The sequence below is a fragment of the Solea senegalensis genome, linkage group LG7, assembly GCF_019176455.1.
Source record: "Solea senegalensis isolate Sse05_10M linkage group LG7, IFAPA_SoseM_1, whole genome shotgun sequence".
Classification (NCBI taxonomy): Eukaryota; Metazoa; Chordata; class Actinopteri; order Pleuronectiformes; family Soleidae; genus Solea; species Solea senegalensis.
The window spans coordinates 8,994,591-9,021,081 of record NC_058027.1 but is presented as its reverse complement, the minus strand read 5'-3'; the positions used below and the strand labels follow the sequence as shown (position 1 = coordinate 9,021,081).

Below are 26,491 nucleotides of genomic sequence, written 5' to 3'. Positions count from 1 at the left end.
CTCATGTGTTTGTATTTGGGTGTGGAATTTCCCCTTTTTTTCCCCTTAAAAATTGCAAGGGAAGAACACAAAACCTTCTGACTTTGTTTAAGTATTCACATGATGTATATGTAGCATAACTTTCCCTTTTTATGGAGCCACTCCACACTCTGGAGAAAACTAGGGTCATAAGTGGGGCGGGAGTGGGAAATTATTCAGCTTCTTCAATAATGCTAACACAACTATCTCTGACTTTTAATGGGAAAGGGGAAGCAAGGTCAGGCAGCAGCCTGGTCAAACTGAATAATGCTGATGATCATGAGACTATAGCACTTTCAAACACATATTAGTGTAATATGTCATACCCACACAGCAGCCAAATACACAGCATTAGAGAGGGGTAAGGCTTCTGCCCTCACATATGAGAGTTTTACCCAACATGATTTGCCGATAATGAGGTAATAAAAAAAAAATGCTCACTTGTACAAGAATAAAATTAAGATTCAAGAATCAGACAATGTTAGCTTCTCAGTGCTAATAGCCACATTTTCCATGAACTGAGTGACAACATAACCCACTGAACAACAAAGCTTCTCTGCAACTAATAACATTGATAACATAAACTAGACATCCAATAGATCAGTTTTTCTGGGGTTCATAGCCATCATAGCATCTACAACTCACCATGTTTATGGAATAATCAACATTAATTCTTAAATGTATTTATAAGTTGTTTAGCTAATGTTGGAACAGGGAACCAGAGAGACCACATTCTTACAGACAAGTTGCACTGAAAAAACGTCTATGAGCTGTGACTACAGTGTCAAGAAACTATTTGACTGACAAGCTCCATTAGTGGTGCAGCATGCCAGGTTTTCATAGAGACTGTCCTCCTCCTTCGAACTTTCCCCCGTGAGCCCACACAGCTTATTATGACCCAGCTACAGTTTATTGTTGGGCGACCTCTAGCAGCCATGGTAATTTTAACACTGGCCAAAGAGGAAATGTAATATTGTATATTGAGCAATGAAATCCACAGGTGTGGGTTGAGATGGATGGGTTCACAAAACACAGTTTACCATTTCTTTGCAACCATTTATACAGTTTATACATATGTATGTATATGTACATAAGTATATAAATAAATATATATAAATATATATATATATATATATATATATATATATATATATATATATATATATATATATATATATATATATATATATATATATATATGTTGGTGATTATCAACCAATAAACATGTTTCTGTAATGGTTAATATACCAGTATGTAAAAGCTCTTTAATCAAAATGATATTTTTAATGCTGATATATAATTATTATTATTATTGTTATCTAAGAATTTTCAGATTTAAAAAAAACGAAAGATTAGTAAAGCACAAGATCATTTCTTCAATATGATGTCAAAGTTTCTGACTTCTCAGAGAAGTCCAGTGACCTGGCACAACTTTGGGTATAAAAAAAAGTGAATTCGGTTTTAGAGTTTTATTAAAACCTCGAGGATGCGTGTGTGTGTGTGTGTGTGTGTGTGTGAGCATGTACTAGTTAGGTCATCAAGGATAACCGGTTAAAAGCAAAACAAGCCAATGGGCAAACATCTGTAGGTTATTTTATATTCTTAAACCAATCCCATAGGCGTATCTTCACATGCTTATCATTAATTGGCCGCACTACGTAAACCCTTTGTAACCGCGTCCAATGAAACTATCTTTCTAACCATATACGGTAGTAGACGGGACATCCGGATAGAAGAACCCGCGGAAAAGGATTTTCCCCCGGTACAGCGTTGAGGAATAGCGCGTATGGAGAAAGTGAGATTATCCACGGCCACGGGTGACAAAGCGCCAACACTTTTACACTGAGGAAAAGTTGTAGTTCCCAGCAGATTCAGGAATGTTTCTGTCAGAGTCTGAAGATGAGTTGGAGCACCTTCAGTCGGACTCGTTAGACTCGGAGAGCAGCACTTGCAGTCTGGAGGAGGAGGAGGAGGAGGAGGGAAACTACATTCCGACAGGTTTGCCCCGAGGATCACATCAGTGAGTACAGACATGATCATGATGGCTTCAATCCAAAATAACCGAGCTATGGCCACGTATGTGCGGGCTCTGAAATGCATATAAGTCGTGAAATGATGACACAATCCGCAGGATATTATAGTGGACACCTGCATAAAGTTTGTTGTGTCGTGATTTAAAAGAAGATAGAAGGTGAAAAACAGCTTAATTCCAAATGTAATAATCAGAGCTGCTGCGTGCTTTATTTATATTAAAGTAGAATTAAAAAGATGCATGTTACGCTTGTCCATTTCATGTGTAGACTGTGCGCATCTACGCTACATCTTGTTGCACTCTACTTTAACGCATCATCTGTATCAGTCTCATCATGAGAGGCCCAGTTAACGCTGCTGTTTTCCTGATCCGATCCTCTGATGTTGTTTCACAAAGTTCACAAAAAAGTGTCTTTAAGCGCGCGCACACACACACAACCCTCCTTCCGACAGCCTGCTCGTGCACGTGTGGTCGCGTGCACATTGCGGGGGAGGGGGGAACCATTGCAACTATTGTTTGTTGGCTTAAAGGTATAATACATGATATTTCTGTAATAAAATATCTAGACAAATGTTACATGATGCACTTTTTGAAAATGTTTCTAATACTGTTCAAATCCACATCAATCTGTATTTATATTCAAGGTAATGGACCATTTAATTGTGGTCACATTTTAATGAGGTCATTTACTCCTTACCCAGGCTTTTATTCATGTATTATGATAATAAATAATTAAGTGATTGGTGAGGGATATAACCAACACTTTCACGGAATACAAGTGTATTTTTTATACATAATTGAGTATAAATGAGTTCTCCAGAGAGAGAGAGGGAGAGAAAGGAAAATGAGTGTGTGTGAATTTGTAATGAGCAAGAAAGGGTCTGTCTGTTACGTAACTGCATACAATGTTGGTACTCTTAAAATGTGTTTTCTGCTAAGGTGGTGGAGTAAATTGCTCATTGCTGCTAATACTACCACAGTGATGGCATTTTTCCACTATACAGTTGTAGCGTTGCTTTTTTTAGCTTTTCCATTAGGGATAGTAACTGGTAATTTTTTAGAACCTGATGTGGTGAGATTCCAAGTGAGTTGAGCCGATACTAAATGTGACATCGACAGACTGCCAGCCACTGTTTGGCAGAGAGTGTCATCACTGGAATAGTCGTGGACGTAGAGTCCGACACAATGCCAAACTGTAGATCAGTTGAAAACGTGAAAATAATCTCAAAAACATGCGTTAATCTCCAACGTTTAGCAAGGACATTTCAAAAATCTTAATATTTAACAGAGGAGTCTGATGATTTTAGCCACAGCACTGATCATGAGCCACATCACAAACCCGCTCAGCCGCGTTTTAATTAATGACTGTGTCTGCACTCTGGTCACACAGGAAGTTCTGAACTAATCTTTTTAATTAAATGATTCTAATCATCATAACTCAGTACACCAAAAGCAACTGCTTTGCTCGTCACTAGTTTGTGTTTTTTGTATTGCGTGTAAAACGCCGTCACGGCATTTTGTGCAGCCATGCAATGACGACCTGGCCTAGTGAGGATGGACTATAGTAATGGGAAATGACCCAAACCGTGTAGCGTCGAGCCATGCTGTGTAGTGGAAAATCGGCATTAGTTTGAACAAAGTTTGGATCACGTTTGGCTTTGATCTGAACGTGTACAAGGGAGCTGTTTTCACACCGCACCTCTCCTTTTTTCACGTGTGACGCACACAGTTCCCAGATGACATACAACTGACTGACTCTCACTATAGTTTTTGTGCTTAAGGTAGTCAGCTGAATCTGAATACATGAAAAACATTTGCTATTTTAAACTATTTTAATTCTCTCTGACACAGCAGTCCATGCATCAAATGTAAACCAGCCATTAGAGTTTCTCCGACACCCATTTATTGTCTGTGGTTTTGAAAAACAAATCACATATTAGGTTCAGCATTAATAGATGTGATGTTTTTTGTTGTTGTTTGCCTGCTTTAAAATCATACAAGGAACTATATGGATACATGCATTGTAATATCTGGGCAAAATGCAGATAAACTATCCACAAATTGAAAAAAAAGTAAGCATTAGATAGAATGGGCTAACTCACCCAAGCAAATCATGGTGCAAACTATATCACAAATAGTTGCCAATTATTCCTTGTTCATAATATTACACCATTAACTGATCTTTAACCATGGCTATTATAACATATTAGCAATACAAATGATTACTTACACTGTTTAATTTGTTACTTTTTAAAATCTTCAGTCTTATCAGAATTGTCTTTATTGTGACCAATTACTTATTGTTAATTAAACACAACTATGTAGGGTGGGTTTATGAAAGTATTTTATCCACAGAAAAAGCATTACCTATAATGTTACTAATTGTCTCTTACTTTTTTATAGCAGAGACTTCACTGATGTGGAGAGTTCAGAGAAGGAGGTGGAAAAGACACCATTGTTAAGAAGAGCAACCAGAAAGCGTTGTTGCTCTTTGTCCATTTCTCCTGTGTCATCATCCCTGAAATCTCTACCTAAGAAATGTGAACAGCGTCCACACAGAAAAAAGCTCCATTATGCAGCTACACCCCAAAAAAACTCCTGCCCTCATCCTGGGAGGACAGTTTCCACACCACGTAGGAAGAGTGGAAAGAAAAAGGGGCAAGCAGGAACACAGCTTGGAGCAGAGGAAGATGAGGATGATGGAGGGCGGTGGCACAACATAGATGAGGACGATATTGTGCCTCCTCAGCCACGGTTCAGACCTGAGAGAGAAGTAGGTCCACAGCTCAACAGGACTGCAAATTACACACCACTTGAACTGTTCCAGCTTTTCTTTTCCACAACAGTTGTTAATACATTGGTGAGAAACACCAATGCTTATGGGGAAAAGAAATATCAGAGCCAGAGGGAAAGCTGGGTCCATGTCACAACAGCAGATATGTACTCCTTCATCAGCCTTGTTCTCTATATGGGTCTTGTGCCACTCAAAACCCTTAAAGAGTTCTGGAGAGGATCTAAGCTGTTCAGCCTGCCATTTCCCGCCTCTGTCATGCCTTGCAGACGCTTCCTAGCCATTTCCCGCAGTCTGCACATGAATGACCCTGCAGCTGAAGCAACAAATGACCAGAAGAAGGGGACAGCAGGGTATGATAGACTTTGCAAAATAAAGCCACTGTATCAGCACATTTTGGAGGCATGCCACACTTTTTTTCATCCTCACCAGCATATCTCTATAGATGAACGGATGGTGGCAAGTAAAGCAAAGATAGGACTCAAACAGTACATTAAAAACAAACCCACTAAATGGGGCTTCAAGTTGTTTGTGTTAGCTGACTCAACATGTGGTTACACTCTTAACTTTTTTGTGTATGGTGGGAGAGACAGTGAGCCTACAGGAAAAGGGATAGGATACGATGCTGTCATGAGACTGCTAAACATTCCCTTTTTAGGAAAAGGATACAAGCTCTATGTGGACAACTTTTACACCAGTCCAGCTCTATTCCGTGACCTTCTTGAGAGAAAAATCTGGGCATGTGGAACTGTCCGTTCCACTGTAGCTGGTTATCCCAAAAGCAAAAGAAATGACATGACCAAGAACACATCAAGGGGAGCTATCCGGTGGATCAGAAATGGGAAGCTGTTGTTTGTCAAGTGGTTAGATGCACGAGAGGTTTCGATGTGCTCCACTTTACACAAAGCATACAGCAATGACATGGTGCAGCGCAAAGTGAAAAACAAAGATGGACAGTGGACAGTGAAGCAGGTAACTATCCCAGGCTGCATCAAAGATTACAATCGTCACATGGGTGGCGTCGACTTGTCAGATGCACTTATTAGATACTACAATGTTCTCCATAAAACCCAGAAATGGTACAAAACCCTGTTTTATCACTTTGTGGACATAGCCACTGTAAATGCATTCATCCTACACAAAGAAATGTGCAAATTGCACAACATGCCAATGATAACACAGAAAAACTTTAGAGAACAACTGATTTTGTCCCTGGCTGAGATTGGCTCTACTCCACGCCGGTCTGCTCCACAAAACTTTATGTTGCCCACCTCTCCTTTTAAAGTACCCTCTTCAGTGGCATCAGCCTCTGCATCCAATGTTCCGCCCACTTTATCCCGGTCCTGCTGCCGTGTGCCTTTGACTGCTGTGTCTAAAGAAACACCTGGCTCCTTTTCCAAAGTGCCACCTCCTCCTCTGTCCAATGAGGAGCCCTCTTCTACAGCTTCTGATGTTCCAGGTTTAGGTCACCTGCCAGCTTATTTTGTAGAACAAATGAGTAATGTGGCCCCTAGGAAGCGGGCTACTGCTGGCAGAAGGTCATGTGTGGTCTGCAAAAGAAAATCACCTGTCTACTGCCGTACTTGTCAAAAAACACTTTGTTTTACAACTTCAAGGAACTGCTATAGTGAGTGGCACAGAAGCAACAGGATCTGTATCTAGTCTGTGTGAAGGACCTTTAACGGTTACCTGTTTTGCTTTGTAAACACCTGCGTTTGGTCACAAATGTCAGATGTCTTGGTTTGATGATGATGATTCAAAGTTAGGGCTTTTTTATTATTATTTAGATATCCTGTTATTTGCCACACAAATGCAAAGTATCTAAAACCCTGTAAACTGTCCAACAAGCCCAGACATACTATCTTAAATGTACACGTGAGCTAGATTGTTAAGTGACTGGTAAGTTTATGTGGCCTACTGCTTCATGATGCATTCAAATATTATATCAAAAGTCTACAAAACTTTGAAAATTTAACTGTCATCTAAACCAACCTTGAGAAGTAATCTCACGCCTGGTGAGTCAGGGTTTCAGCATCATAAGATGAGACAGTGTAACCCATAACACTGCTGCAAGACTGCATTTGAAATAGACCCCCCCCACACACATTTGATTTCATGCCCTTAATATCTGTAACTAAGATCCTTGATGAAGACATTCAATGATATTACTTCACTGGTATTCACTGATGTGGTGATGGTGTTTTATGAGTGCAAATAGATTTATGCTAAGAAGTCTTCAATGAAATGCCAATTACTGTCCACTGTCTATTATAACACATGCACTATTTTCTCTGATGTTTTTTTTTCTTTCTTGTTTTGATGTTTAGAGTTTGTGTTTAATTTATTTATGACACATAAAAGTAACTGGTTACTCAAGCATTTGTTTCTGTCCTCATGCAGATTTTAGGGTGTGTGGTTGGTGCAGCTATGTGTGTAACTTTTTGGCACCTCATCTAATCTTTGACATTTCCACCAACTCCAGCAGTTGAGGATGAGGCCAAGTTGGTTTCTGGCTACATTTATCACGCTCAGCTAGATTTGGCATCTTCAGCTTGACTTCCAGCGACCACAATAATGTGACTAGATGAAGATGCAGCAGCATAGGTTAAGGACAAATTACAAACATTGGAACCTTCCACACTACCCTGTCACTGACACTGTCACTACGCCCGTGACTGAGCATTCGCTCCAAAACTCAGTAGCTAATCAGTAGGCAGCTTCCTTAGGCACACCCATGGTCAGAATCGCAAACAAATCACCATCAGGGAGTCCAAACAAAAACAAATAGAGTATTTTCAAACAAATAAAATGCAATATTTTTGAATGATTAAATTGATATTTTCTTTTTCTTAAAAAGTGTTGCTTGCTTCATCAAAAGTGTTGTTTGAAAATATTGACAAAAATCTAATTCCATATATGGAAATAACAAACATTTAAAGATCACGCATGTTCTGAAATTAGGGCTACCCCTAAACATTTCAGGGCTGCTTTACTTGGTCGACCATTGGTCGACACGTTGAAGACTTCAAGGGTTTTTTTTTGTTTCTTATTTTCAAGTTCCAGGTCTGGGAAGATGTTATAAGTAATATTTTGACACTGTAAAAATGATGTTAAAAGTCTGTAAAAAGTGAGTGAATGTCTGCCTACAGAGCTTGCACTTCACCTTTGTGGGCTCATCCTTCACTCTTTCAAAAGATTCCCAAACTGTGGACTTCTAACCCAACATACTATTTGATAAACTTTGTAGACAGCAGCACATCAGCTGTAAACACTGAAGTGACTTCTGACAAGATACAAATTCAAATAGAGTTTCCGGTGGGATTTCTTTTCCCCACAGTGATTAAACGACCAATGAAATCTCGCCAACCAATGATTATTCTGGTCAACCATAAGGTGGCAGCCCTATCTGAAATATAGTCATTTTAAAATATATACTATATAATATAAAAGTATTTTAATCAGAACTCATGTTTCCACTGATGTACAGTATTACCTCTCTTTGGAGTAGAAATGGTGACTTGGAGTTGTTCTTTTTGGTGTTTTGTCAAAGCAGAATAAACTATTTCAAAAGGGATCTGTGTATAATATTTTTATTTTGTGGTGGAGTAGAAACGCTTTAACATTGTTAACATGTGCATGCATTTGTAAAATCATCACATAAATGTTTTGCAGATGTGAGTTCCAATCATGGCATCATCATCACCTTGGAGGAGAAGCTCTGGTGATAGTGATAGTGATGATAAATATGTATATAAAAAAAAGTTACATTACAATAAGTCATTTATAGTTTTTCACAGATTGACTTATCCATCAACCTCTTTTATTCTGCTTATTCCTTAAACTCCATGACACTATAATTTATGAATTTATTTATTTTTTTGTAATGTCAGGTACATTCATCAGTTCTATTAGTCTTTTGTTGTCTGTTATGTTGTCCTAGAAGAGGCTTGTTATCATGAAGCCTACATACTGTTAGTGCTGTCCTGGTTTATATCTATGAGTGTTAATAGTCAAAGGTGTAAAACTGAGAGCTGCTCTCAGCCTCCATAATTGGACCTGTACAGATGAAGTGAGGTGAATACGCAGTCAGCTGACAATAGTTTTTGTTCATTAGCATCAAAATCATGCAACACTTTCATTAACACTACTATTGCTGATGTCAGGTGAGGGGCCATGATGTCAATCTCAAGACTACAATGACCTTAACAGTCTGAGGTATCAAATAACATTCTCAGTTGTGGTATATGAAGGTCAAATGTGGTATTTTATTCATAAGCAGTGTCTCGGGGAATCATTCATAAGTGGGGATAGAAAGCATTGTGTGAGAGACTTCTAATTAAATAATAAATGATGGTGATAATCTGCACATCATAGCAGAGCATCTCATATCATATTTAGAGCCTGATCTCATATGGAATACTGTTAAAAGTAATAGTTAAGCTCAGAAGGTACTATAGAGCTGGTCTTACACTAAATCTACCAAAACCTCATGACTCAGATATCTATGAAGTCTGACCAAGATTGGGTAACGCAAAACAAAATAGACAATATATATATTTTGGGGACAGATGGGTTAGTACTACCACACTGAAACATGGAAGGCACAAATGCAAATGTAAGTACAAGTCTATATATACCATCCAAAGCCTAAATGAATAGGTGACTCCAAGGCTGGAGAACCTTGGCAGGAGAAATATTTCCAAACACGACAGTGATCCTGAACACACTTTAATACTCACACGGTTTAAAGGAAAAAGGAGTTAAGATTGTGGCCTGTTCAAATGTGCCCCCTGACATTAATCTGACATAACACCTTCTGAGAATCAGAGGGTAAAGCAGCAAAACCCTGTCAACAAGAATGAAGGAAAAAACTGTAAACCACACAGTTTTATGGAGGACTGATGTCTTCCAAGAGGATTTTTTAATCAAACACAAAAGCAGACAAAGTAATGTGAAATAGATTTATTGTCACTGTGATACTGCAGACATATAGGCAAGACACCATGGGCTAAAATCATAAAAATATAAACATAAAATAATAAAAAACATGACTTATTTTGTTGCAGTTGGTTCTTAAATGTTGACTTTATAAACATTTACCATTCTTCTTCAACAATGGTCAGAAAAAACAACCCACTGTTAAATGAACAGGATTTTGCTTACATTTTAGTTAACTATTCTGAAAATACAAAATAAATGTATATTAAATATTAAACATAAATGTAGCAACATAATGGCCTCTCATTAAAATGACAGATAAAGACAGATAAGGTAGCGAGAAGCAGGAGTGACATTAACCGAAGACTAGAACCTGAACCTGAGTAGAACCTGAAATGATGCACCTTGGGCAGATGCTGTATGTGAACACACACATTTGCAGCCAGGTGCAGCCATGGCATTACTGTGCCTGTGATTAATAGGCTGATAGCTCCCTTCACAGTGGATTAGCAGACAGAACAGCCTCTCAGGTAGAGTGATGTGAGCATCCATCTGTGATCCTTCTGTCAGTCACAACCACAGACAATATTTGGTTTTCTTCTGAAAGTTAAATTGGGAGCAATTCTGAAGGCACTGCACTGAATCTAATGTCTCAGGCCATAAAGCAGAAGCTTCAGGAGGAAAACTTTTGTTTCTATTTCATGGGAGATTAATCATTTTAAAGCAAGCAAGCCGACTCTGACAAAGTTTAGTGACTACAGACAAAATAGGCTTTGTTTTATTATTAATATCACTACCTTATTTAATGTTTTGGTATTATTTTCTGACTTTTCTATGTATGAGTATTTACAGTAGTGAAGTTGAAGTACATGTAGTTCATGGTTCACAGAAATATGCTGAGGTAGTTGCATTTTAGGGCCCCTCCATATTTTCTGCATTCCATATCTGCAGAGAAACACTATGTATTTCCACTTGGACTTAAATGAGGGTTTGCATTAGTTTAGCATTCAATGCACCCTTACTTGATTAATTATTCCGTAGCAGTGATTTGTAGCCAGAAATTCACCCCCAATTATACAGTATGTCCTCTTATTCTTTAAGTAATGGTTTGTATAGGTGTGAGGAACAGCAGACCTCTTCTCATAACCGCTCTTTAAACCAAGCATCCATTTTCATCACGTTCTTTAACCAAAATAAGAGTGCATAACAAACTTCACTGAAACATCAATTTAATTTAACAGTAGCCATGTCAATTTTTTTAACTAAAAGTTCAAAGACATCACTCAAGACCGGGCAACTATGGGACAATACCTGCTGTCAATCACACTCCATATTTCTCTACACAGGGACATCCATCCATTTTCTACCGCTTCATCCTCCACAGGGGGGTGCTGTGCCAATCTCAGCTGACATAGGGCGATAGGCGGGCTGCACCCTGGACAGTTCTCAAGTCCATCGCAGGGCCACTTATAGAAAATAACAACAACTATTCACTCTCACATTCACACCTGGAGAACCCAGAGAAAACCTCCACACAAACACAGAACATGCAAACTCCATGCAGAAAGGCCCTAGTTCCAACTGGGGCATGAACCCCAGTCTTCTTGCTGTGAAGAGTGCTAACCACTACACCAACCGTGTGGCCACAAGGGAACATAATATAGAAAAACTGGCTTCATGTTCTGTTACAGAAAATCTGAGACAAGCGATTTAAAACATTCATTCCATAGAAAAATGTTGACTGACAGAATAAATCAAGTGAGATGAAGGCTAATTTTCCCAGAGATTTCCATTTAAATTGAGTTATTTTTGCAACCACTCAGGTAACCCCATAGTGGCTAACTTCCTGGCCTCACTTCTTTTCACTTGGAAGACAACATCAATTGTATATATACAGTCTATGGCTGAGCTTATGACTGAACAGTTAATTGCAGTTGTGATAATTTCACAAGCAGATTTTCTAACTGCAAAGGCGCCGATTAGACTCTCGACACTAATGTGACTTGAAAGCAAGAGCAGCACATGTCATGTGATTTGCAAGCCAGATCAGAGCAGTTGCCTGAAGGAGGAGGGAGGATACCTCCTGTACAGTGGCTTCAATAGAACCTGACACTTCAGTGTCAAAGAGGAACAGTATGTTTGTTGTATGGAACTATTTCAGCTTTTAAAACAAGCGGATGCTGCAGAGTGACATCTGCAGAACCTGCCTTTTGACCGTTGCTAGCACATGGACCAATAATGATGAGTGTCACTGTGTCTTTATGTGTGTGTGTGTGAGAGAGAAACTGAGTGATTGAGTTTGTATGTGTGAATGAGTGTTTGAGTGAGTGAGTGAGAGAGAAAGAACAGTATGAATTACACAATTTGTATTCCTATTTCTAACAGAAAATGCACAGAAGACAGCAACAAGGCTATGAAAGAAGCCGGTGGACTTGCTAGCCTGAAATTAGTGGCCCTGTACTCTTCATAAGTGCTACCTATGATGGATTTTTGGGGGGGAGCAAATATGATCCACAGACAAATTACAGAAAAAAATGATTCCCCAAATGGTCCTGTTTCATACAAAGGGGACTATTTCAATGAAGCAACCAGCACTTTGCCAGGAGTGGCAGGATATGCTGTAGATCAGGGGTGCTCACACTTTTTCAGCATGCGAGCTACTCCATAAAATCCAAGTCAAAATGATCTACCTACTACAAAAATGCAAAACATATATTTATTTCTAAATATTTTGAGAATTATTTATTTGTACAATGTATGTTGATGTACCTTGCATAACCACATGAGCCCATATTACATATGAGTCAGCTGCTTCAACGAATGCATTTAAGTTCATTTAAGTTCCTTCACCCTTCTCTTTCTCAGCTCACTTTTGGGTGGGAAAAGAGAGCTGTTGGTATCAAATTTTCCATGAACAGTCCGAAAATGCCGCTCCACATTTCCCCTCTTTGGTATTGCGATGGTAGACTGGCAGATGAGCCAAGCTCACTTGGAAAATGTCATCGTGAAAAAAAAGTCCTCCTCCCATTCAGTATGAAAGTGAGAAGTTTTTGTATTTTACTTGGTCCAGCTCCTCCACTCATTTTTATACATTTTCTTAAGTTTAAGAGAAAAAACCGTGGGCTAAAAATTGGCGGTAACTCGCCAGCTATCTTGTTAGTTTTTCTGCTGTACTTAGTGCCAGTGTCAGAAAAAGTCAGATGTCATCTGACTGGCTGCCCTGTATATCAATCAAGTGACGGGATGGATGATAGGCTGACGTCTATTTTTTAATATTATGTGATCTACAGATAGACTTGAAGTGGTGAAAACGATACAGAAGAGGATGAATGGAAACATATATACTTAAATAACTTATAACATAGTAAACTTCCTACAAAAGGTGTGACACAAGTACATAATCAGATTAACATTTGTCACCACTGAGTGGCACAAACCTCTCAAAGTATTATTCACTGTGTAAACCTCATAGGCAGAGTTTGACTTTTGCTCTGGGGGGGCAAACACTTTTTTTTTTTGTGGTGTGATATGCACAAGCTACCGACTCTATACAGCATTGCCAGGCTTGCAATAAATGAAGTAGTGAAGTCTCAGATCAGGGGGTCGCTATAACATAACCAAAAAACATATTTAATCGCAAACACCGTTTTCATTGCAAAGCCTATCATTACATAAAGTATATAAACATTCAAAGAGAAACATACCCCCCTGCCAACCCCAACACTCCATCTTTGGGAAACCTGATCACTGACCCCAAGCCTGTGCCAATCAGACAGCATATGCCCAAACACTGCTATGTGCCCTGTCATTATGGTTATGGTGCAGGTTATCAAAACCCTGGTGCTGCACTCTGACAGGCTAAAGCCTTATCACATCATTACACACCATTACTGTTCTTAATGAAGTCAACAGCTCCCAGGCAGAGGATACCCTCTCTACTATGTGACTCATTAAATGATCTAACATGTGAATAACCCAGGGCTCAATTATCATGTCAATCAGCTGTCCCTGTGCTTGCTCGACTGCTCTTCACACAGCGGCACTGACACTCATTCACAGCTTTGGCTTGATCTGTTACTGTGTATAATGATAAAGGTTGGAACAATTTATCTCTGCATTTATCTCCTTCCAAGTTGCATTATAAGAAAATGCAACTTGATGAAGATAGGTTCAATTAAATGATCACCAACACTGGCTTGTTGAGCAACCTTTGCGTTTGCGTTGTGTTTGACTTTGTAGAAGCAGGATGGACATTCACTGTTCCGTTGCATTTGGCTTGTAGTTGTCAGCTCAGTTTGAGCAAACTATAAAGATCAGCAAGTTGCTCAAGTACAACAACTAGCTAGCCTGTTTTCTGAGTGTATTTCACATAAACTGTGTGTTAAAAATATAGAATGCAGTATTTTACGATGCCATTGAATCAATACAGAAATGTGCACATTGTTAGGTGTAAGTCATCCATCAGAGGGGACTTCCTTTTTCCTTTCTGGAGGACATTCAAATGAAGGTCACCCAAAAACCACCATCTGCTCTTTAATAGATGCTTAACCTTTCCCAGCTGAACAAATAAATGTTTAAAGCCTTTTGGGAGGAAGCATGTAAACACAAGACACAGTTTTGTGTTTCTTCACTTGTTACAACCTTCAACTGACAACATATACACACTAAGCTCAACAGCTGCCATGAAATAATCAACTTATCTCTTTACTACATATTTTGGATTTACATGAAAAAACAAGTTTAAGGCTGGATTAAAAGTACACCCATTTATCAATATGAAAACAGAAAACGCATGGACACAGTAATTCAATAAAATTAGCTGTCCGAGGCGAACAGCAAAAATACCTGCATAATGTCAGATGTTAGCCAACTTGATAAAAAAATGGATGGATGCAGGTTTATCAGCTTTTCTACTTGTGCTGTGTTCATGCTATTTGCATCTTTAAGCCGTAAGAGAACGCCGGAGTGACAGGCATTTCTTTTCACCATCAACCATGGCTAATATCAAATGTGTTGCACTTTATCTGCAGAGAAGATACTGCCGTCGTGTGTGGTTCCACAACACCATCCAGAGCCGGACACGATTGGCGAGTTTCACCGTTTAATTCGGGAGCTCAGTATGGATGAGAACTACTTCCAGTAATACTTTCGCATGGCGATCAGACGCATCCACAGCTGGGACAAAACATCTGTAGTTAGTATCACTTTGGGAAATCCTGGCCTGGCCTCGATACAAGCTAGCACGTTGTCAAATCAGCTGCTCGTCATGTATAAAGCGATCTTTGCTTACTATAAGATTCTCTTCCATCGTGAGCAGAGTCTAGCTGTCGGCAAGAATGTGACGTCAACACTGACTGTTCATTGCAACGCAATTCTTCGCCAAAGTTAAACATGTTCACATTTGTGTATGTACATAGACTTTACATATAAACTTGTCGCACCAAAAAAATTTTCATCATGTCCCGTTTGAACACTGCACTGCATTGACTTTCAGTGTCAGTGAGAATAAGGAGCCTGAGCCGGCTGGCGGCGGTATTGGCTGCTGCTGAGGGAAAAGCAGCTGGCAGCGGCAGCGGACCTGCCTCTTGGTGAGGGTAGGGAGTTAAAACGAGGAGCCGGCTGGTGGCGGGCACCAGCTGCAGCTGAAGGGAAAAACCTGCCTGTCGGTGAAGATGAAGAAATTAAGAAATTGGCTGAGGAAACAGCCGTATGTGTAACAGAGCACCCCAGCTTTGTGCCACATAGATGGGTCCTGGAGACACATTTCAGGATCCCGAAGGTGAATGGGAAACAACAGCCAAGCCGGCTGCCAAAACGGCTTTGTCTCTGCTTTGTCTCAACTTTATTTCTACGGAGTCTCTGCTGCTCTGTCTCAATGGCTTTGTTCATTGCTGCTGTCCTGTGGCTGTGTCTCTGCCACCACATTGCTCCTGATGTTTCGGGGCTACTGCCTTGGCTCTCGTGGGCCTGGGCCTGCTAGTAGTCGGATCCCTGTTTCCTGTGCTGGTGGCTTGCACTGCATGACTGCTTTGTGTTTGCTTTGTTTTATAATGAAATCTTAGTTTATTTTTATTTTGTTTTGTTTATTTACTTGGATTTGTTATCTATTTTTATTTATTGATTTAAATAATGTTGGTTAATTTGATTTAATAAACGTTTGTATTATAAATGTTTGTTTAGGACATATGGCATTTAATTGCTTTATGTAGTGATATATAGAATTATCACTTTCTTTATAATTATACTGGGCAATCATATTTAGTTTTGTTTTGTGTATGATTCATTTGTGGTCATTAATTTCTTTATATAGCTTGAGTTATTTGTTATTTTCCTTTGTTATTACTTATTCTGGGCAATATATTTTGTTTAGTTTGAATACAATTTGCCCTGTTTTGTGTGTGATTAATTCTTGTATCATGTTTTAGTTTCCGGTGGTGCCGCTGGTGACCTGGGTGGTGATGGTCCTGTCTTCCCTGCGTGCTGTGTTCCTCTGGGATTTGGGTGTGTGTGCGTGTGTGTGTGTCTGTCACATATAGTAACTGGGTGACTTATAATATTTTTGGACTCCTCAACTCACTAGCTTCACTTCACCAATGGGCCACTTGGCATGAATGGTTGAATTTGCTTTTAAAAGATTCTTATAATACAGTGTACACATTGTTTTAACATTTTGAACCACATCTCCTGCCTCTGGAGTGGAGTTTGCATGTCCTTGAAACAGTGCTTGAAACAGAAATCTTTGTGTGAAAGTCTCAAGGTGGCAGCAACCAGTTGGCTAAGAGCAGGACCTTGTAATCCCTATTAGCTCCTTTAACCGAGGCAATATTTTATTTCTTTGATGGATTCCCTCTTTACACTCGCCACATTTTTTATTTATATATTTATTTTTACCACCACGTTCATCCCTGTTGACATGTAATGCCAGCTGAGCTAACGTTAGCATCTTTACAGTTCATTTAATTCTATGCGACTGTAAACACAAATACTTTGCATCACTAATGTGCTCATTGTCTTTTTTTGCCTGCCTGTGTTGTTCAGGACATCAGAGGAAGATACTCAGCCCCTGAAAAGCAGTAATGTCTCTATAAAGACTGTTGATGCTCAGGATGAGCTATAATAAGTCTGACATTTATACTTTTGTTTTTATTAAAAATGCAATAATTCATATTAGTTATGGTTTATTTTCTAGTCCTCGGTGTTGCTACATTGGAGTGTTATTAGATAAAAGGTTACTAAGCTACATTGTTGATTGATGACAATTGCATAATTGTTATGGTGTATCTATGAAGCCGAAACGAGCGAAACAAGGTGACTTTACTTTGCTAACAGCTTACTTATTATATTTCTAATTGTCTATCAGAATAAGAATCAGAATACTTTATTGATCCCAGGAATAATAGAAAAAACTAACTAAACTGAATGAGAGTAAACATAAACATAAGTAAACATATGTAAACATATGCACTCCTATGTAAAAATAAAAATGTCAATACATATAAAATATACAGGAGAGATGTACACTAGATACAGTTTTGAATGGAGAATCTAGAGATGGTTGTAATTTGAGTTATTGTTCATATATAGGTTATTGCACAGATACTTTAAAGAAGAATTGCACAGATACCAACATTGGTGTCAACCATTAAGTGTTTAAACATTAACATTAGTGTATTAAATGTTTACTCCTGACAACTATCACATTGTATACTGCAGATATAGAGGTGAGTATTAGCGTTGTCTTCCTGCTGGAAATGGAGACGGCAAACCCTCTGAATTTCCAGCTTTTACATTTCAGTGTCTTCTCCAAATTCTGGGTGGTTGATAGCTGCAAACATGCTGATAGCTGATAGCATTAGCCTCCAGATAGCGTTAGCTTTCATGCTAAATTGTTGTTGTTCATCATCACAGATGACCCAGTTTTAATAAACATTTATTTTTCCAGCAGTGACATATTCTTTTAATTATAACCAGTTGATGCCTAACACTAAGCTTAACCTAACCACAATTCACATCTTCGCCCTAAACCTAACCAATTCATCAGAAATAAGGTTCTGCCTCATTGGGACAAGGTTTTGGTCTCCATGAGGCCCACAGTTCCTGACAAGGTCAATGTTAGTGCTAGAAAAGGTTCCAAAGAGGTAGCAAATACAACACACACAGGAAGAACCCCACCTTGCCTGAGAGACTCTTGTGAGTTCTCCGTTATAAACCATCAGAATTATTTGCAGAAACTATAGCTTATCAACTCTCCTTTGAACTAGCAAACAGCAGATGATTATCGGCACTTTGCTATATTTGCTGCTTCTGGACTTCATTAGAAGACAAAACTTGTACTGCACAACGAGGGAGACCAAGATTTATCTGAATTATGAAAAATAACAACTCTTCATGCACAGCTTTGATCATGTCAACTTTGAATACATTGATGAACTCTTCCCTCACTGTGTTGGCAAACCTGAACTGCTGCACCCAGGCTCAAATATACTTCTTAAAGACAGCCACAGATGACATGCTTTTGGTAATAGGTGCAGAGAGCTGAGGCTTTGTACGTTGAGCATCAGTATTATAGCTGGAAGGGCTTGGCAGATATTTTTGGGAAAGCACAAGATGAGACTCCTGCTGTTGCCACGAGACACATTTTTTAAAGCCCCTTTGAAGCGTGGCACAATTGAGTTTAGAGCTTAAATATTTTTAACTCCTGGGACTCTGTGCTGTTGACACCAAAACATGCCAGGCTTTTATTGGTGGAAACATACTGTATACAGTATATATATATGAAAATGAGTATAGTCAACAACAAAAATAGGACATATAAGAGATAAGAGTATATACTTTGTATTTTATACATCAAAAGACATATAAACTTCAATGTACAACTGGGCTAAATGTGGTTGTGATATAAAACATCTTCCTTCAGACTTTCTACTCCCCCTTCTTTTAAAGTGCTCTGTTCCACCCTCAAATATAACCTCTGAGCTGCCATCAAAAGCCAAAGCAGAAGAGTCTCAAAGCTGGACTTTCTCTTGTGGCTGCATGATGCCGATCTCCTCAAAATCCCCCCAAAAAATACCCCAAAAGATCAGTTAAAAAGATCCTGACTTCTTCCAACAAATACAAAATCAAATTAAAGTAGTTTTGTTACAAAGTACAGCCTCAATATAAGTTTCATTATAGAGGTATTTTCATTTTTGTGACTGTATTTTCTTGATTGACAGATGTGGTTGTTGTGTTAGTATGGCAATGCTTCAGTTGCTTCAAATACCCCTAGGCAATGCTCCCTAAAAAAGAATAAACTGTTGTAGCCCCAGTAAATGCTAAGATGGCAGCAAAGTGTAAACTCAAACTGAAGCTAAAAAAGGTCTCTTCAAAGCCAATGGATTACATGACATTTTTAATTCTTCTGTCAATGGTGTGCATCTATTGAATTAATCTACAGTGTGGTCTTCAAGAGTGATATATTTTACCCACACTATAGCAGTTAGATCATCTGACCTTCAGTAGAGTGAATGCATTTTCTCTACAGACATAGAGTGAGCGTATCATCATCTTCACTTCCGTAAGAAGTCACAGCTCATCTTGTTTGCACTGGAGCATTAAATTAGTGCTGTGACAGAAACTACAAAGGGCTGTTGTTTGGTTTAATTGCCAGCAGTTAAATATGGCGTGAGAATGTACGGCGGCCTGGCAGAGTGTTTGGGTCATAAAGCACTTCGAGTCGAGCAGGAAATTACTACACCAAGCGAAAATCCTTGACGTGCTCTGACAGCTAAAATCAATCCCCAAATAAAGATGAACTTCAGAATAAATTCAGTCAGGAGTCTTGGCAAAGGAAATGAGATAGAATCTGTCATTTTTATCAAAAAGGGTGGATAACTGAGCCAAAACATACAGTATTCATTCATCACTTGATAAACCATACATAATTTACACTACTGATGCATAGTTTTTGTCGCAGGAGTGCATTTGCTGTAGGTTGGATATAACGCTTGTCCTTCAATATGCCCTGTCATGTCACAAACTCTGTGCAAGAGAGTAATTTAGTTCTCTGACACTCCATCATCTGAGTTTTTGTCTTATTCATGACTCTCTCTCTCTCTCTCTCTCACTCTCTCGCTCCCTCTGTGTGTGTGTGTGTGTGTGTGTGATAGAGAATGTGGGGGAATGTGTCTGAAAGGCCAAGGACAATGTCTAAGCTAAGTGGAGATGACTGATGGCCTCACAGTCATAATTGTGTCATTACCACCCAGTGGAATATGATCATTAGTCCCTGTAGTTTCTGCTGTAATTAACTGATTGGGGATGACTAAGGAGGAGCGTCTGCCTCTATCTAGACTTGACCACAGCCATATCTTCACCTTCCAGGCAAAACACACAAACAATAGCCTCCAATCATCATCTAGTATTTCAAAACCTAGGCCACTTAACACACAGAAAATCAGATTTTACAGGCACTTTGTCAAGGCAACATATCACAAATTTGACAAAAATGAACACCTTTTCAAATCAATTAAGCTCTAAAAACAATATTAATAAAGATTTCAGTGAGTTGAGACTGTTACATTTATGACGATCAGTAAGTCAGGTTGGAAGGAAGGGGGCAAAAAAATAGGTCAAAGACAGCGTTTGGCTACTTGTGTGTTATAGCACAGAGAAGCAGTGATTTAAAGATGTAAAAAGTGAGCAAAGTGTACACTGCATGGGTTGTAACATTAGAAAATGGAAAGGTTTGTCTAAATGTAAATATAAAATAAGTCAAAGCACTTCACTTCATGAGATTTATTGAAACATAAAATATTACATGATGTTTGCCTTTCTTCTCCACAGCAAGATAAAAGTATGTAACTGGAAAATAGGCTTTAACATGTGCTAGAGAGAAAATTATAAATCTTCTCTTGTATGACAGCTGATGAATTGAATCTGATTGAACTGCACAATCTATCTAATAGGGAAACAGGGGCTAAACAGGAGCTAAACAAGTATCTAAGTTAATGAAATAAATCAAGCCTGTAGTTATTCTGCAGTCACTCCCACAGGGCTACCTGGAGCATTTTTTTTTTTTGGATAGGACGTTTCAGGCTCAATTCCAGTTGAAATTTAAACGCCTCATCCCATGGACCATGCAGAGCAGGAAGCCAGTAAAGCCTCTGGCTTGAGGATTACCACCCCAATCCTCTACAGCTCAGAAACGGTCAGGAAATTGAACGGGAATAAGCAGGGATGAATAAAAATATGAGGAAGAGGACGAGGGAGGGAGAGGAGCATTGCCAAGGACAGCGTTGGCAGTGTTGGGACACATACAGTCAGTGTAGGGCAGATGGCAAATATGGATGCCACCCAGAGGAGAGTTTCAGAAGTGGGACAGGGGGAAGGAGGGGAGTAAAAACACACACACACACACACAGTTCACTGTCGTTCAGAAAAATGACTATAATTCATTACATTGACCTTTAACCAGAGTGCTCACCCACTGTGACTCCAGCAAACCTTTGCCAGTAGTACACAACAGGCTGAGTCAATCCACCTGCTGCTCCCAGAGATGTTCTCTTCTAGCACCATGGACAGCACCTGGAGAACAGCACTGCCTCTCTCTAACACTAGACAGCCTTTCATCACCACCGTCTGAGAAAAATAAGTATTTTTGTTATTACTCCTGCCTATCTGTTTACTTGTCTATTATTGTTGTATGGCAGTTCTCACTGGTTTTTGGTGTGACAAATTCAACAATTTAACTGCTTAATTGTGGCAACACTACACTGCTAAGTAGAGTACATAAGACATGTAGCTTGTCATTTTCTCAGACTGTCCTCCAATGAAACGTACCTATAGGTCGTAAGCAGGAATTACGACCTATGTTTACGTTTTCAAAACCAGCGCCCCTAGCGGTTGTATACATAACAGCAACCACTTCTGCCTTAGACGCGGTATCTAGTAGCTTTGCATATGTCAGCACCGGCAGTCAGCTCAGTGGTGAGAGAACCGCGCCGGAGCGTGGTTGACAATGGTTCAATTCCTAACTATAGCACCTTTTTAATATTTTTTTAATTTTTACTACCTAACCCTGTCTTTTTTGCACTAACCCTACCCTCAGTAACATCTATGCATATTCGAGTTGGAAAATACTAGTAAAAACATACCTTTACGTTGCATTCAGGGGTTTGAAAAAAACGACCCACAGTCACGTTTTCAGAAAATGACCTATATGTATGTTTTCAGTGGTCGAAAAAACGACCTATATGTATGTTTCAGTTGGAGGACAGGTTGCATTTTCTTTATCAGGCCAAATTACTGCTTATTTTCCCATCTATATCCCCTTTTATTATTTGTTCCTCTGGGCGAAACAGTTAGCAGTTGCCTGCTAAGCCACATCATGATAATTACTACTACAGTTAAATATAAACATAAACTTCAAACTGGTAAACATGGTCGAGCATCAACAATAGTTTGCAACAGGCTACTAGATGCAGATGCAACATGCAAAGTAAAACTAGGATTGTTTATGCTCATAAACAAGACACTATATGTATGTGTTTTGTCAGATTCATTACAGTTAATGTCACACCTTCAAAGTCATTTGTATTTCTAATTGTATTTATTCTTGTTGATACATTTGTAAGTGCTACAAAAATGAAAATGTAACAACACCAGATGGTGATGATGATACTAGTGATAATGAAATGATTGTGTATGAATGCTTTTAAAAAACTTTAAACACCTTGTAATTAGGTATGAGCTAAAACAATACCAGTATCAGTATTGGTCTGATACTGTCCAATGTCACTAAAAATGTAAAATATGGTAAAATCCAAAAAATCCTATGTATTGCATGCTTAACTATTTAGACTGTAAGTATATAAATATAAATTCAGCATTTTAGCTGAGTCATGTTTTGGGCTACTTAGTTCTTCTTTATGGGAGAAGAATATTTTTAATATAATAAAGAATATTTGTTACACATTTGGAAAATTATGTCTTTGAAATAGCTTGAAATGACACAAATGTGTTGTTCACAGCTTCATTTAAAATCATAAATTGGTAGTTACTTGTTTGTCATATTGGTATTGGTGTCAGGCCCAAAATTGTAGTACTGTGCATCCCTAATTGTAACAATACTGAAAACAGACTATTTTGGTCATGCTAATTGGGAAAAGAATGCTGAATGCTGTTTGATTTTCCGTTTGTTATTTTTAATTGCATTTTTGTTTTAGCACCTTTGAGGCAATATTCTAATGAAAAACCTGACTGAATTACAGACATACAAACACAAGCAATTACTCTTCAATGCTACTCAGTGAGTGCCAATTCAGTTCACTGCTCTTACCACAGCCATAAGAGAAAGATGTACACCACTGAAGAAGGTGGATTGACAGAACTGTTAACAATCAATAAATTACTTTGTTTTCTATTAGGCCTCACGGCACTTGCTTCAGCTTTCATCATCACTGCAATGAAAACATTAATAGCAATGACCTGACACTGAAGTTATATAGAAGGAGTAAAACCTTCATGACACATTGTTGATGTGTATTTCCATGTTTCCCCGGCTCCCGATGTTGTTATGTGTGACCAGACTCAGCGGGGAAAAGTAAGCACAAGCTGTCAGTTTTAGCGGATTAGCTGTAGCAAGAGGGCAGGTGCTGCACTCTGGGTGGAGACACGTCGTGTTTTCTTGAGCTTATCTGAAAACCCAGGACAGCTAAACACACACACACATACACACCTTTATCCAGACAGTGGGAGCTCTGCAGGCATGTGTTGCCCTTGATGAGCTAATTTCTAAGCTCAGTGGAAAAGATTCCTTCAGGTTTGCACTGGTTCTGTCTATAATCTGTTTGTTTGTAACTGCAGCATCCCACCACCATACGTACATTTCTTAGTCTTAATGTGTCAGTCACTGAATTTGTCTGTCCCACACGATTAAATAATCTCACCAACATGAAGAGATGAACTGGATGAAATCGAACAAAATGTCTTCCTAAATCTTAATTCATCAGTGTATTGGATATGGACATATAACATGTATATAAGAAGCATTTTTGATAGAGCTACCAAGAAAAACCATTTGAAAAAGACATGTTCAACTATCTTTGGCGAGATCCCCAAGAAAAAATCTGAAAAATAAATCTGTGCTCATTGACTTTCAGGAGCCCAAATAATTGCACAATGTCCTCTAACCCAACACCAAGGTACAGAAAGAATGTTAAGGGTGTGAGCAAAAGAGTCCTATATTTTAAGTGTGATTTTAATTTTTCCGAAGTCTTGACAACAACTTTTTGACCATGGCTGTTTGTCTCTATGTGACCCTGTGATGGGTTGGTGACCTGTCCAGAGTGGCCCAAGCACCCATCGCAACCCTCATGTGGAGGTTAAAGCACTAGAAGATGAGTAAGTGAGTGAACATTCATTAGATTGTTAAACATGCTGGTTTTCGCAGTAATCCTGTTTTTAGGCTGAAAATTCCAAAGAGTTAAGGGGGTAGCAACAGCTCAATAAAGCAATTAATAATTCACTGTACATGCAAGATATTTTAATGAGTTCATATTTATCAAATCATGAAATCACAAGGGAAACAACATATTTTTAAACAGGCTATTGTAAAATACTAGTATTTTAAGGAACAGATATGGCAATTTTATAAAAAAAAATGTACTTACATAAAAACCATGATATTTGCACAATAACAAAAACAAGACAGAACAATTACGATAGACAGACAAGTTTACAGTAGACTTTATCTGGGACTTGGCTCTCTATTTAATTTAAGAATTGACTGGTGTTCAAAAGAGTTCTTCAGTCTGATCCTGTTAAATCATGAAACCATGTACATCTGATTTGACGGTAATAGTTTATATTCAAAGTTCAAGATATGATTAGGTGGGGAGACAATATTATTTTATTGTGGTAAGGTGTTTCATTGAGTTCCTCCAGAGGTTGACCTATGGTCTTTGAACACATTTTTAATTCATGAAACAGTTCTGACTTAAGAGAAGTGGACACTATGTACCTGTAATACAGTACTGCAAGACACTTGTAATCAACAGAAGGAGAATTTGTTTCCTTGCCCCAAAAGATTGAAGGCGGCAGAGGGAATTTATCTTTCTCCTATTTCTTTCTAAAATCTTGTACCAATAGTACTGCTTGTTTTTTTTTTGTCAAATATAGAGAAACAATTTTCATACTGATACTGATGAGAGACAATCTGGTCTTTTTTGCAACTTCTTGTTTGCCTTTCCTGACCACCATGTCGGCAGAATTGACAAGCCAACAGTCACAGCCACTCAACATCCACACTAACGATATAGATTTTATGTAGAATAATTCACTGACACAGACTGATTGGGCTGTACCCACTGGTGGCACCAATAGTTGGCTACAAAGTGAAATTATTGAGCTAATTTTCAATTAATGCAACTTAATGTAACACAGTCACTACAGCTTAGAGTATTTAAGATGATGTGTTATTACAATAATGTTATCAAAGCAATTGAATGCTAGTACAGCTGTTTTATCAAGAAACTAATTGTATTTCAAATAATACATTACTGTTTAGTTAATTTTAGAAGATTTTTTGCTCATGTCTGTTTCTCGTTGTGGTCACTTTAAGAAACTCAAGATCCAAATTACAGGGAATTGTGTCATGTGACTAGTAACCAGGAAGTAGTTAGAGTTAGAAGAACGATGGTACTTGCCAACATTCGGTGTGTATCATCCGAAGAAACCAAAGAAAATCCGAGTTGTGTTCGAATTTACTGCCCAATACATTGATGTGTCACTCAACAACGTACTGTTAACAGGGCCTGACCAGAACAACACACTGCTTGGTGTACTGAACCGCTTCAGAAAAGAAGCTGTTGCTTTTATGGCATAGAACAGATGTTCTATTCGTTTTTTTGGTAGAGGAAGATGACAGGAACTTCCTACGTTTTCGGTGGTTTCAGGACAGTGATCTCTCCAAAGACATTCTGGATTATCGCTTGAGGGTCCACATCTTTGGTAATAGCCCTTCGACTGCAGTGGCTATTCATGGCCTGCACCAGTCTGTTCAGGTTAACCAGTTCCATGTCGACCCCGACATGAAGCACTTTGTGATGCGCAACTTCTATGTAGATGATAGTCTAAAGTCCCTGCCTACCACAGAAGCTGTTGTCGACTTACTAAAAAGGACACAGAATGTTCCCTCCAAATCAAACCTGAGGCTGCATAAAATCGCAGCAAACAAGAAAGAGGTAATGGAAGCCTTTCCATCCAAATATCATAGAAGTGACCTCAAAGACTTGGAATCAATTGCAGAACAGACATTTTCTTCTTCAGTGTCTCTGATGAGACAAAACCTTACACTAAGCGGGGTGTCTTATCCACAATCAATAGCCTCTACGACCCTCTTGGGTTTGTAGCACCAGTCACAAGGCAAGGCTATTTTGCGACAACTCACTGCTGAAAATGATGACTGGGATGTGCCATTACCTCAAGAAATGGAGGAACTTGGACATCATGGAGAGCAGAACTTCTACTATATAAAATCATTTTTTGTAGTTGAACAGTTTTAAAACATGCAGTTTTAGCATTAAATGCAACAATTAAAAATTTACTAGAATAATTTATGTTAAAACAACCTAATTCTAATGGGTTGAGATTGCATATCAATTCTGCTTACAACTCCAGAGCAGTAGGTGGCAGTAATGTGCACATTCCTAATTAGTAGTGCCCCTCTCTGA

The 26,491-nt window shown here is 38.7% G+C and overlaps 2 protein-coding genes across 3 annotated transcripts in view; one reads left to right on the top strand and one right to left on the bottom strand.

The window, feature by feature from the left end:
* The window catches only part of LOC122772172 (protein kinase C-binding protein NELL1-like), a 232,010-nt gene that overhangs the window by 99,229 nt on the left and 106,290 nt on the right, over window positions 1-26,491 (bottom strand). The gene's annotated exons all lie outside the window — the stretch shown is intronic.
* LOC122772173 (piggyBac transposable element-derived protein 4-like) lies at window positions 1,751-6,620 on the top strand. 2 transcript variants are annotated; one of them, XM_044029915.1, is made up of 2 exons: window positions 1,751-2,038; window positions 4,457-6,620. In XM_044029915.1, the coding sequence occupies exons 1-2, from the start codon at window positions 1,896-1,898 to the stop codon at window positions 6,501-6,503; spliced, it is 2,190 nt and encodes a 729-aa protein (XP_043885850.1). In that variant the 5' UTR covers window positions 1,751-1,895; the 3' UTR covers window positions 6,504-6,620. The 2 variants fall into 2 exon arrangements, with proteins under 2 accessions (XP_043885850.1, XP_043885849.1); XM_044029914.1 differs by having other exon boundaries at window positions 4,454-6,620.